Consider the following 14,304-nt stretch of genomic DNA (forward strand, 5'->3'; position numbering starts at 1 on the left):
TAGTAGGGCAGGCTCTCTAAAGCTTACATCTAAATAATTTGAAAATTCTCAGGTGTATTATTGGTAAATAAGGCTTCTGTATTGTACCAGAGTCTCAGTAGTGTATTTTATTCTTTCAGCAATAATAATAATAATAATAATAATAATAATAATAATAATAATAATAATAATAATAATAATAATAAAATTACAGGTATCAACTTTGTACTCATAGAATAACTATTATGTCCACATACGCACACTTACATGTTCTAGTTTTCTGTAAAGCTATTTCACATCCACTCATTACCTTACTTTGCGCAACGACGATTCTAAGAAAAACAAAGGCACCTGGGGCAATGTCCCCATTTAGGGAACACCTTAGTAACAGGTGAACGTCTCCTTCGCTGTCCACTTTCGTTTCTTTACCTGAGAAAGTTAATTTCTTTGTAAACACCCCCTTTTTTTTTTATCAATGAGTTTCTGCTAGCGTAAGCTCGTTTCTAAATGTTTAATTTCTCCAGTTATTATGAAAGCATAGTTTTCCTCACCTTCACCCCACCACTCTCTACATCTCTCTCTCTCTCTCTCTCTCTCTCTCTCTCTCTCTCTCTCTCTTTCTGCTAATTCTTGGTGGTCTTAGAAAAATATGACGTAAACAAAAATTATACAACAAATAGTTGCTTCATAATCTTCAATATATCAAACATTCGTACCAACAATCGAATGGGCTCGCAAAATAAAACGCGCATGAGCACCCATTGAGCGTAAGATTCCCATAAGATACATTCAAATACACATAAAAAATAATTTTACAAAATTCATTCCTACTCATACCGAAATCATGGTACATCTACATACACTTGGATCAAAATAACGAAGATACAGTGGCCACCAGTACCAAGGAAAAGATACATCTGAACACATGTGAATCACAGGCACGGGATACATCCAAAGTAAATCATAGAACAAAATACACATGAACGTAAGATGCACGTAAATATATATGAATTATAGAAAGCACCACATGAATCATATAGGATGGGATTCGTCTGACCACATCAGAATCGTAGAGTGTAAGATACATCTAGATACACATAAATCATACAATGTAAGGTGCATCTGAATGTAAATGAATTATAGAAAGCAATATTCAAATAAGCACGCACGAATCACAGAGAGAGGCCTAAATGAAAATGAATCCCAAGCACTAAATATTTATAAATATAAAGGAATTACATTAACAAATATATAAAAGCGTTCCCCTCGAGGAACCTACGGCGAAGCTTCATACATCCATCTCTTTCTTCCTGAAGGTGTTTCGAGCAATGGTCCTGATTATGTCCAGCCCCAAAAAAGGGGTTAGAGAGAGAGAGAGAGAGAGAGAGAGAGAGAGAGAGAGAGAGCTTCTGTGCTCTTGTTATTTCTTCTTCTTTCTAACCTTTTTTTTTAATCATTCTCTCCCATTTCTCTCTTCTATTTTAAGTTCCATGCCCTTAATTGGTGCGCGTTGTAGTTGATTAGTGAGCAGCCCAATTATCTATTTAGCAAATCGGTCCTATTTGATCGCGAGGGTGATTACAGAGCCGCCGTGATTTATTCATAGGAGCACAAGCGGCAGTCCTTCTTGTTAGTTAGTCATTTGATTCATTAGAACGATTATTCATTAGCTCTTTCAACCAAAGCATCAGGAGCGAGGTGCGGAGGAGGAGGAGGAGGAGGAGGAGGATGAGGAGGAGGAGGAGGAGTAGGAGGGGCATAGAAGGGGGAGGAGGATCAGGAGGAAAACAGGGCACAGAACAGGAGGAAAAAGGGAGGATGTACAAAGGAGGAGGATGATGAGGGGGAAGAGCCACAGACCCGGGGGGAGGAGGAGGAGGAGGAGGAGGAGGATAAGGAGGAGAATGGGGTACAGAACAGGAGGAAAAAGGGAGGATGTACGAAGGGGGACGAGGAGGAAGATGATGGGAGGTGGAGGAGGGAGGTTAGGGCCACAGACCAGGAAGAGTCGAAAGAGGAGGAGGAGGAGGAGGAGGAGGAGGAGGAGGAGGAGGAGGAAGAAGCAAAGAATGGAGAGGACAACCGGGAGGTGACAAAATGGATGAGTAGGAGGAAAAGGTGGGAAAGAGAAGCAATAGCTGTGGAGGAGGAGGAGGAGGAGGAAAAGAATAGGGAAGACAAAGGGGAGGGGTCAAAATGGATGAGTAGGAGGAAAAGTAGGGAAAGAGGAGTAATAACTGTTGGAGGAGGAGGAGGAGGAGGAGGAAGCGGACCACCGTATAAAAAAGGGAGAGAAGAGGATACAGAAAAGGAAGTGGATAAAGTGCAGGAAAGGGTAAGGAGGACAAGTCGACGAGGAAGGAAGCGGTAAAAGAAGATTATATATTAAGTGGAAACAGCTAAAGAGAAGATGGAGGTGAGAAAGGAGATGATAAAATGGAAGCGAAAGAGACAGTGTAAACTGAAAACATGGGGGACAATACGAAAGAGAAAGGAAGGGATGCAGAAATATAAAGAAGAGACAAAAGACATCGGAAAAAGGTAGGAGAAATGAACGGAAAAGGACAACGATGTGAGAGAAGACAAAGGAAGAAATAGAAAAAAAAGCATGGAGGGATAAGGATACGAAAAGAAAAGGATAGTAAAGAGAGAAAGAGGGGAAAATAAAACGAAAGGAAATACCTCAGAAAAGGAGAGGGAAAAAGCAAACTGCAATACACAGAGTAAGAGGAAAAGGCGAAACGGACGAGAAAGAAACGAATGAGTTTTCGAACTAGAGGACACAGAAAATGAAAATACAAACCGAACAAAGGGTAAAGAGAACGAGATGAAAGTGGATAGAAGAAGAAGAAGAAGAAGGGAAGGTTTTTAATAAGGAAGAGCTGATCTGAGGGCGAATTTCAACGACCCCGCTAACGATCGTTAGCAAATGACCCCCTCGACTCCCAATTACCTTTTGGTCTTGTGTTTGAGCAAAGTTCCTTCGTTTGGCAAGGGCTGAATATGCATTGGTAATTCCCTTCAATTTGCTTGCTTAGATACCCGATGATTACACACGACTGCCTCAGAGAGAGAGAGAGAGAGAGAGAGAGAGAGAGAGAGAGAGAGAGAGAGAGAGAGAGAGAGAGAGAGAGAGAGAAGCTCTAATCGAAATATTCATGAAGACCAGTTCCAATTAGTCGGCAGAAGCTTTAATTCCTCAGAGTTCATGCATGGTAATTTGGACAATTTACTTGCGAGCTGCCATCTTGGACTCCCTCCGCCATTTATGTTTATTGCTCATGATTCCCTATCTCATTCGGCTATCTAATGTTTTATCCATTATCTGCTGGACGCAATGACGGCTCGACTCATTTGAAAGTATAAGAAAAATCGGTATCATTTGATATCTGTTTTACACGAGGGTCTACTTACTCGTCCGGTGAGCTATGGTTTTCCGGAACCAGGAGGAAAGCCCATCGAGAGATAGCGTACAGGGCGCAGGATACGCTCGACCCTCCTCCTCCTCCTCCTCCTCCTCCTCCTCCTCTCCTGCATTCCTCATGACCGCCTCATGCAAGATAAGGAGCAATGCGTGGCTTGCACAAAGACCAGCCTAAACTATCCAGTTCACAGTGGCATGAATTATAGCACTCGACAGACAGTGGCAGGGAGGAGGAGGAGGAGGAGGAGGAGGAACAGGTGTGGGTGGAGGGTAGGGGAAGGTGTTGTAAGGTCTGCAACACGAGAGCGGTGGTTTAGTTCTTTCTCATTTCCCTCACATTGTTTTCTCATTGAATTTTCCCTCGGTCGTTCGTGAATCACATGAGGGGGATATTTAAAGACTGTCCGTGTTTTTATTTAATGTACAGCGGCCAAGAGTGGTTCCTGATTCGCTCCTTATTATATCGAATCCCTTCCCGTTTGGATATACCGTATATGTGCTCTGTTGACTCTTTGAGAGAGAGAGAGAGAGAGAGAGAGAGAGAGAGAGAGAGAGAGAGAGTATCGTGCAAAATACAGGCTTCTAAAAAGAGGCAAATAAGGATTTCGGACAAAACCTCTCAGTTATGCAACAACCAAGGCTGACATAAGCATAAAATACTAATATCTTCAGGAATTAGTAATACCAAATCAAATAAAGTTAAAACTTTAGCAAAAGCATCAAGGTAACTTTAGTTACACAGGACTAAAATAATGACACAGAATAAGTATTTTCTTGTCATGCTAAAGAGGTGCACAAACCGTTAGAGATAACATTTCCACATGTTGATAAGAACTTACATGTTCTGGTATATTAACAGGACCATTTTATTCGCTATTATTTTAAAGGAAAAACGTTGAATATTAAATAAAAGTGCACCTATATTAGCACTGTAAAGCATTCTTTAATATTAAAGTAAATATAATTCACGTATACCATTAAGAGAAAACGAAAGAAGTTATGAGAAGTAAAAATATGTTCTGGAACGATAATGAAAGAAACCAACTCTTCAGCATTAAAATGAAAGTTCACAATCTTCTCGAATGTTAGTGTTGGAATTTAGACAAGGTCTGAATACTCATAAATGCTGTATACCTGACCGTAGACGTTATCACACTGATTTAGGAGACTAAATTTCTGTTTCTCGTTTGAAATAGAATAACTGGTATTATTTTATAAGTTGGCAATACACGATATGAAATTGTAACCTACATTTTTAAAAAGAGCTCTTTATTCTCGTTGTTTTGAACCTCATAAACACTATGCGTAAATGATAAATAAAAAATTAATCACATTACGACTTATAAGGTAAGATAATACCGGCTCCCCCCCTCGCCCTCCATAGCTAATACGGCAAAATTGTAACCATTAACTACTGTTAGGTTAGGTTAGGTTAGTATTTTTAGGTTCTTTTAGCGCCCTATCATTTCCTAGCCATTTTTGCATGGAAAAATCCAAAATGGTTTTTCATGAAAAAATGGCTGGCTTATAGGCAACTTGTAAAATTTTACAGAATAATTATAATTTGAAAGGGAACTCGCTTAAAAGAGACTTTTATTATTATTATTATTATTATTATTATTATTATTATTATTATTATTATTATTATTATTATTATTATTATTATTATTATTATTATTATTTTATTTTATTTGTATTTTTTGCAGAAAAAATAACATAAGTATATAAAAATATATTTTTCTTTAATTATCCATAGGCACCCTTGCACCCCTTAGGAACTGGCTTCGGGTGCGAGCACCCCTGGTTAAGAACCACTGATCTGTACAATGAAGTGGTTGCACAAAGAACGGTTACATTGTCCACTACTAATATATGAAAGAGTATCCCTGAATGCTGGTGAATAGGAGCAACAGCATTTCTGATTACTGTTACAGACGCTGAATCGTTCCCAGTTAGTGAGATATGAAAATAACTGTTTCAGAATATTGGTATTGTCAAAGAAAACAGCTTACTGTACTGCCATCTTGGAGTAGGTGATCATTCCTGACATGAATAAAATGAATGAATATTAGCAGTATGGTGAAAATAATGAATATCAAGGGTAAACCGACATCTCGTTTTTCTCTGCGCTTATACAGATATCAGACAACAGGCTTGTGCAACAGAATATATGATAAAGCAACGAATCAAGAAATAACGCAGAAGAGAGAAAACTCTCCCATAGAAAAGCATCGTTCCCGTTTTCTTTGCATAGAAAACGACCACAGGGGATGTCGAGACGATGCTCTCACACTAGCGAGCGTCACCCTTGTGTATCTTGCATCACTTTTTATAACAAATAGAACTGACACTTCAAAATGAGATCACTTCCGCATGAACGTTATCCGTGGCTAATGTAAAGGTAACATTCCGCTTCCGTCCATGCTTACAGTTTACCACTGACTGACAGAATGATATCTAACATCCGGTAGAGATCAGAGAGAGAGAGAGAGAGAGAGAGAGAGAGAGAGAGAGAGAGAGAGAGAGAGAGAGAGAAAGTTTTACTAATTAAACTTGCCTGCAATTTTGGCGTGGAAACGAGTTTGTCGCATTATGAAGCTGGGTCCAAATGCTTCAATATGCTACTAAATATGTTATAAGGTTATGATGAACCGAGAATTTGGATATAATGAAATGATAAGGAACGATGGCCCGCGTAATCAAAGATATTAAACCGCGAGTCCTCATAACTCTCATATCGAAAATGTCAAAACTGCCCCACAAATCCACCATTATTCAATTGCAATTGGAAATTACGAAGATAACGAAATCAACCCCTTAATTAATGGCAAATAAATATCGCTCCCACCGTAATTTACTTAACTTTTAAGTACATGATTATTACAAGATTAATGTGAAAATCGCCATATTGCGATAACCCTGGGAATTCGGAAGAATTATTTTAAAAAACACGTCGTAATAGTCACCAAACCGTAACATTTTTTTTGTAGAGAGAGAGAGAGAGAGAGAGAGAGAGAGAGAGAGAGAGTGTGTGGAAGGGTAGGGTGGGGGGAGGAAGAAGTGGGGAGTGGAGGGGGACCCCGTGAATTCACTTCCCATAGCCCCATTAAAAAGGGGAATTTTAACGTAGCCCAAATTGATGCAAATTACGTGATATGATTCATAAAAGTGCAATGAAAGCTTTTTTTCGTGAGTCCGGAGGGGTGTGTTTTATGCCGATCTACCTGCGCCGGGTTTAATGTTATGACCAATTTCACCTGCTTTTAACGGTCAGCCTGTAATAGATACCTCGGGGTCCAGCACCAATCGAATTAAACCTCCAAACGATTGGTATTCATATCTGGGCTTTATCTGCGGGTTGTTTGCTCATGTTCGGATCTAGTACGGGCCTCGACTGCCCCCGCGTCTATACGTGTATGTTCGTGTACGTGTGTATATACACGTTTTTTCTAGATGAATATGCATTCTTAGAACGCTCCCACATCTGCATATGCGCGCGCATTTGCAGAAGTCCGAATGCATCTGCGGGAATATATCGGCCGTATATCTTCCGACGCGCTCGCATCTCCATGCCTTCTTTTCTTAGCGAATGCAGTCTTACGTGCTTTGCAGTTTTAAAGATCAATGACGTACACCCGTACGTGCAGCTCTGCCGCAATACTGAATGCATGCGAGCATTAGGAATTCCAGGTTGCGTCTAATCAGTTTTTGGGGAACACGCTTTATCGACGGTTCGGCATGTATCGTAATAAGTTGATCCTTCACTGTTCTATTATGCGAGCGCGTCTTTATTTAAAAGTAAAAGCAGCTGTTCCAAGCGATAAAACAACGGCAGTAATTTATGGCAGATATTGGCGGAGATCGGTATGCCATTCAAGGTTGTTCTTCATAATAGCTAACATACTACATACATGCACGAAAAACTTACGTATGCACATACAATCTATCATGCACATACTTAGAATATTAAGAATGATATAAAACACCATTAAACAATAAGAGAGAAGTAAATTTCCTGACCTATTTACACCGGAACTCAACCTGAGGGATACTGAAAAAATTCGGCATTACTTTTGATTTTGTTCGAAAGGTGAGCCCTTTTTTTTTTTTTTTTTTTTTCTCCAGTTGTGAAGTGAGGTACGCATTACAATGATTCAAGTGGCGATTTGGAACTTTCATTCCCCATTAGTGGTCCTACCACGTCTCCGATTTTGAAATCTATCTTCAAAATTGTCCGAGTTTGTACAAGGTCGAAATCAGAAAAAAAAAAAAGACTATGATCGGCAACACTAATTTTGGGGGGCCCCGTAGGAGGTTAGTGCCGTCAGTACACCTCGTGCGGGACACTGTAGGCATTACTTGAGGCTCTTTGCAGCGTGCCTTCGACCCATAGCTGCAACCCCTTTCGTTCCTTTTACTGTACTTCCTTTCATATTCTCTTTCTTCCATCTTACTTTCCACCCTCTTCTAACAGCTGATTCATAGTGCAACTGCGAGGTTTTACTCCTGTTACATCTTTCAGACCTTTTTACTGTCAATTTACGTTTCAGCGCTGAATGATCTCATAGGTCCCAGTGCTTGGCCTTTGGCCTAAATATCATATTCATATTCACTAATTTTGGGGTTATAATAACAGCAAAAGAAATACGTAAAAACGCGTCCCTAGCTGATGAGCCTTTCGTGTGAATGACTTGACGTTGATCTTTTACGATATAACGTTAGCCTGGGGAATCTAACTTGACACTTAATGCGTGGATGAGTCATAGTTTCAAACCCTTGTGGTGTGGGAAGGGTGTTCAAGATTAATGTCCTGGGGTCAGTCACCATATTCACCTGCAAAAAATCTCCTGGTAATAGATTCTCGAGGAAGTTGGGGGGAGTGAAATAAAAATAATAAAATAAAATAAAAACATATGACACTGGTCTTGGGAAAGATTACAAATACAATATTCCTTTCCGGAATCCCTTCTCGTTGCAACGCCACTCAAGGAACAGCATTTAAAAGCGAGACATGTATAATTGATGCATTGGAATTAGAATATAAAATTTAGGCCAAAGGCCAAGCGCTGGTACCTATGAGGTCATTCGACCCTGAAAATAATGTTAAAACAATTATTACGAGAGGGTGGAAAATAAAATGGAAGGAAGAGAATATGAACTGAGGTGTAGTAAAAGTGATGAAAGGGGTTGCAGCTAGTGGCAGAAGGGACGCTCCAAAGAACTTTAAGTAATGCCTACAGTGCACCGCGTGAGGTACACTGATGGCACTACTCCCCTGCGGAATGTGTTTGATGAAGTGTTAAAAGGGTTTTGCTGGATTTATGTAAATAACTGACTCATCGTCCGTTATGTATTTGACCAGCCATAATTTTTTTGAGTTGAGTTGAATATAGAATTTAGGCCATAGGCCAAGCACTGGGACCTATGAGGTCATTCAGCGCTGAAATGGAAATTGACAGTAAAAGCTTTGAAAGGTGTAACAGAAGGAAAGCCTCGCAGTTGCACAAAGAATCAATTGTTAGGAGAGTGTGGCATGTAAGATGAAGACAGAGAATATGAGAGGAGGTACAGTAAAAGGAACGAAAGGGGTTGCAGCACGCTGCAAAGAACCTTAAGCAATGCCTACAGTACACCGCATGAGGTGCACTGACGGCACTACCCCAATGCGGTGAATTTTTTTTTTTTTTTTTTTTTTTTTAGGATGTACTGATGGCTTCTATTGGTTGGACAGAATTCGATGATCTGCCCAAGCGTCCGACGCCTTACGACACTTGCCTTAGTGCAAAGGCTAGTGCTGACAAAAGGGCAGCCAAATCTAAATCAACTTCTGTATTTAAAAACATCAGAAAGTGCTGAGCATTTTTCAGTCCGTCAAAATTTTTACTGAGGCATACGCACAGTATCAACTGGATAAGGATGAGAGAAAGATTAGATAAATAAATAAATGAATGAATGAATAAATAAGAAAACAATGAAATAAATAATAATAAATAAAAAACAATCAAATAATTAAATAAGTAACAATTATTCTTTTCTTAGTAATGTTCTTCAAGTCTATTAGGAAATCTATACCAAAAATACGTCTAAACGATGCAAATAATTAAAAGACAAACCTACACAATTTGCTTTAATGTTGGAGGTGAAATGTGAAAGATAGACGACGTATGTGCACATTCAAGCGTGGATAATCTCCAACATTTTACAACACTACAACAAAATGCATAACGGTGACCTCAACTAAAATCATACCAACAAACAAACAAAATTATCCTGCTTCTTACATCTGGCAAGATACACGGAAAAAGAAAAAGCTGCACTGTTTACATTCCCCGATTTAGTCTTTATTTGCTTTATGGATAACCTCGATACTTGCGAGATCTAAGAGACACCCGAAAATAAAAGGTTGTTTGCCGGTAATAATTGCCCTGCGCTAAACATATTAACAATTCTTTTGATGTGATGCGTCGCGAGGGGATATCAGCGGGACGTTACCAACCCCGCTTTGCAAGCAGTAAGTTGCTTTCAAAAAAGAAACATGTTATCTTGAGGGTACTGAAGTGCTCCCCTCGTGAAGTTAAGGGTAAGTGCTTCATCAACATATTGATCAATGCGCTTCTTTTCTTCTTTGAATATTCGAATGTCACAAAGTATGATTTTCAATCTGAATCATATATTGTGTGAGCTATCTCCTGTATGCTTCTCCGCGGCTAACATGCTTTGTTTATAATTTATTAGAAGCTCGTAAAAAGGAAAATGGGAATTAGACAAACAATCCGCTGCCAGAGAATATACGGTTGTTTACCTAGTTATTTCATTGCAGAGGTAGCGTTGATAGCCTGATATCTACGTAACCGGGTCACGAATTCCTACACTCTCTCTCTCTCTCTCTCTCTCTCTCTCTCTCTCTCTCTCCTTGTACACTAACATATCTCCCTGTCTATCAAATTTATAATTTAACAATAAGCCGTTTCCCTAACAAGGGGAGGCGGTAGAGAATTGAAAGCAACTCATCTCCACCGTGAAAGATGAGTGCTAAGTTTGTTAAGTTTGGCTAATAATGGTGGTTTTGCCTTTCATATACAAGTGACTTATTTTTGACTCACAATTTTAAGCGAGAAATACCCTTCAGTATCGAAATAAGTACCTTGAGTATAACGTACGACCAAAGGAAGGTTATCTTAATGAAGCAATCCCCTTTGGGTTTAACTTATTTTCAGGTAAACTGAGCTTAATGTAAAGAGGTATTTTTTATGCGATATGATGTGTATATATATATATATATATATATATATATATATATATATATATATATATATATATATATATACATATACACACACACACACACACACATATATATATATATATATATATATATATATATATATATATATATATATATATATATATATATAAGGATAGAAATAGAGAGAGAGAATGATTTTACTGGTCACATTCACTATTTGCCATTTAACAGCCATGAAACCTCTCAGTTTCTCTATATTTTCCATTACTTGTGGATAAAGTTTTCATTGAAACCTTGAACTACGTAAGGAAATAAAATGAAGAAATCTCCTTCTCAGGCAGTACTAGAACCCTCCAAGTGAAAAAAAGTGAGATATTTCTTCATTCATTTCCCTTTGGGTTTCAAGACTTTCAGTGGAAAGCGAATAAAAAAAAAGTTAGAACACATGGAAGTCAAGAAGTCTTATTAATGATGATAATAATAAATTCTACCATACCACGTAAAGCCTGTAAACAATGTATCACTCAGAAAGATTTAAAGTAAAACAGGAGAGAGAGAGAGAGAGAGAGAGAGAGAGAGAGAGAGAGAGAGAGAGAGAGAGCACTAATCAACTACCTCCCTCATTTGCATAATTATCGACGCTGCTAATGACATTTCCGAAATCTCGAATAAAGAATGAAGTTCAACACAACGCGGCCTAATCAACATTTTCATTATTGAATTAAAACTCCAAATGCATTCGCTGCCTCGTGTGTATTTTTCGATACACACACAAACCAAAAAAGGTCCGTAATTTTACCTCTGTAACCGTATTTTTTTTTTATATGAACAAACTGTGAATACCTAAATCAGTATTTTAGGATTATATAATCTTTTAGATAAAAATATGAAGCTTGGGTGCTAGGCATCATATGTATTTTTTTCGCTCTTCAAGACATTAAAGGTTCGTATTTTAGTTTCGTGCAACATTTTTCGATATCTAAATTGACACGAAGCAAATTAATATGTTTAGGACCGTACAAGCTTTGTCGATACTTAAATATGATTTAGATCGAATTTTGAGGCTCACATGGACTTATATTATTTTCTGAACTGTACTGTTTTATAAGTTCATAAAGTACAAAGATTCTTTAACTTAATATTCTTAGAATTATAGCTGGTTTTCTAATTCATTGTACTATATAAACTTGAGTTTCTAGTATCAGGTCCTATTTTTTTAATATAAAAGATCACGCAAGACTTTTTTTTAACATAATGAAAGATTTTCATTAAATAAGTAAGAGTATGAAAAGAAAAAACAAGGTGAGGTTGTCACTTGAATAACACGAATCAAATAATCATAAATATGTGCAGTAATAAGCAATATCAGTTTTAAAAAATCCAGACAAACTTCTCCAGCGATTCCAAAATAAACGAGGTGTTTTTAACATTACATGATTTTTCATATAAAAAAAAGACTACCCAAAATAAACGAGGTATTTTTAACATTATATGATTTTTCATCTATAAATAAGACTACCCAAAATCAACAAGGTGTTTTTAACATTATATGATTTTTCATCTATAAATAAGACTACCCAAAATCAACAAGGTGTTTTCAACATTAAATGATTTTTCATCTATAAATAAGACAACCCAAAGTCAACAAGGTGTTTTCAACGTTACATGATTTTTCATCTACAAATAAGACTACCCAAAATCAACAAGGTGTTTTCAGCAATACATGATTTTTCATCTATACATAAGACTGCTTAAATCTGAGTGTTTTTTTAGGATTATATACAAATTGCACGTAAATATATCAACTAAGATTAGTTCGTAATTTTAGGAGCTTCAAGTTTTTCGACACAAATATTAGCGCAAAAACCCGTAGATCATATCAAATTTATAAATATATAACTAAGCCGAGCAAAGTTAGCATATCTATTTTCATACTAAAAGAAGAAAAATTAAATAAAAACGAAATATCAAGAAAAATTCTTACGAGTTCACTTAGTCCACTTTGTAATTATAGAAATTTTGAAACAAAATTATAAGGAAATACGTCGGAATGAAAAGTCGAAGCACCCAAGACTTCTAGCGAAGATGAATAAAAAGAAAAAAAAACGAAGGAAACTTGCAATAAAAAATACCGATAAAATCCCTGGGAAGGATAATCGCATCTTAAAAGACGGATTTAATTGTGATCCCTCATTAGAGCCGCGAGATGCAGTGGGGGGTCTTTTTCTTCTTCTGCTTCTTCTTCTTCTTCTTCTTCTCCCGACCCTCTTTTAACAGCAAATAATCACTCCTAAACTGCATCGTTGAAAAATAATCCCATTTGGCCATTAAATCTCCCAAAGTCTTTTTCCTCCTTTTGCTGTGTTATTGTTGAAGGTAAAGGTTTTAGAAGGAAAGGGGGGAGAGGAAGGGGGTGGATGGAGGAGGAACTTGAAGGAGAGAGAGAGAGAGAGAGAGAGAGAGAGAGATGGGGTTTCGGGTCACCTTCTCCATTCTCTCGTGTCTATCTTTTGCTCGTTTGGTGTTCATCACTTAGCCATTTTAGGGCCAGCCTTATGGTTCCTTCCCTTGGTCTATATAATCCGAAAAATCCACATCGGGAGCTTTTATTGGCCACGAGACAAAAGAGAAGAAAAGGCAGTCAGCTTGTTTATTGTAGATGTCGTAAAAGTGAACTACCTACCTTCCTACCTACGACAGAAGGAAGATAGGGAGGAGGAGGAGGAGGAGGAGGAGGAGGAAGGAGGAGATGTAGGAGGGGGTCTCTCTTCTTCCCCTACCCCTCCCCCTCCATATACACCTACCCCTACCCCATTTTCCCTCAAGACCATTCCCCCCCCCTCCATCCCGATCCATCCGCCACCCAACCAGACCAAACTCGAATGTCTACCCGGAGTTTACCTGCAGATTTTACCTGCCTTTCCTCGGCCGAAAGTCTCGAAGAGAGTATGAAAGGTAGGTATAGGCAGGCAATTGGCCTAATGATTTAATTGGCGTCTTCCTCTTCCAAAATTACTAAGAAATATAAGATAAAAATCTTCGGTGGAGAAACTTTATGCTCGTGCAATGGTAGCAGAGATGCGTGAAGATAATCCTACCCGTTTTCGTTCTGTTCACGTTTCTTATTTTATTTTTATTATACGGTCGATAACTTACAGTTCACCATATACTCACATAAACACATGAACATACACATACAGGAACGTATACTTTTTTAAACATGCTCATATATAATGCACACAAAAGAGCGTACAGACATATGAGACACAAATATATAGACTGTCAATTGTTTAGGTATGGATGTGTATACAAGTTTTTATCGGAGTCTTACATATGCTTTACCAGATCATACTTGTTCCCAGAAGAGATAAACATTAGTAGATGTCACACATATAGATGGACAATTGAAAAATTACGAGAATAATCCGAGATAGTTGATCAGAACTTTATTGCCCTTCATTTTTTAGAATTTTTTTATATTTTGGTAAGTTTTTATTTCATTTACTAAGGGTCTTTAATGTTGCGTTTTCAGTTCCAAACAGCAGATCCTGTACTACAGTGTGGAGGTACATATTTTACCAAAATATCTCTGCAACCACAAGGTGTTTGCCGGAATGCATCTGGCAACATCGCAAACTGAAAACAGAATATCAGC

The 14,304-nt window shown here is 38.0% G+C and overlaps 1 protein-coding gene across 1 annotated transcript; it reads left to right on the forward strand.

Annotated features, from left to right (window-relative positions):
• Window positions 1-1,744: 1,744 nt before the first annotated feature.
• LOC136843153 (uncharacterized) lies at window positions 1,745-3,035 on the forward strand (the record flags this gene model as incomplete). The annotated part of the gene is made up of 1 exon (XM_067111207.1): window positions 1,745-3,035. A coding segment is annotated over one exon (606 nt), but the record flags the coding sequence as incomplete, so codon positions are not given.
• Window positions 3,036-14,304: the final 11,269 nt, after the last annotated feature.

Source organism: Macrobrachium rosenbergii, chromosome 2, assembly GCF_040412425.1.
Source record: "Macrobrachium rosenbergii isolate ZJJX-2024 chromosome 2, ASM4041242v1, whole genome shotgun sequence".
Classification (NCBI taxonomy): domain Eukaryota; kingdom Metazoa; phylum Arthropoda; class Malacostraca; order Decapoda; family Palaemonidae; genus Macrobrachium; species Macrobrachium rosenbergii.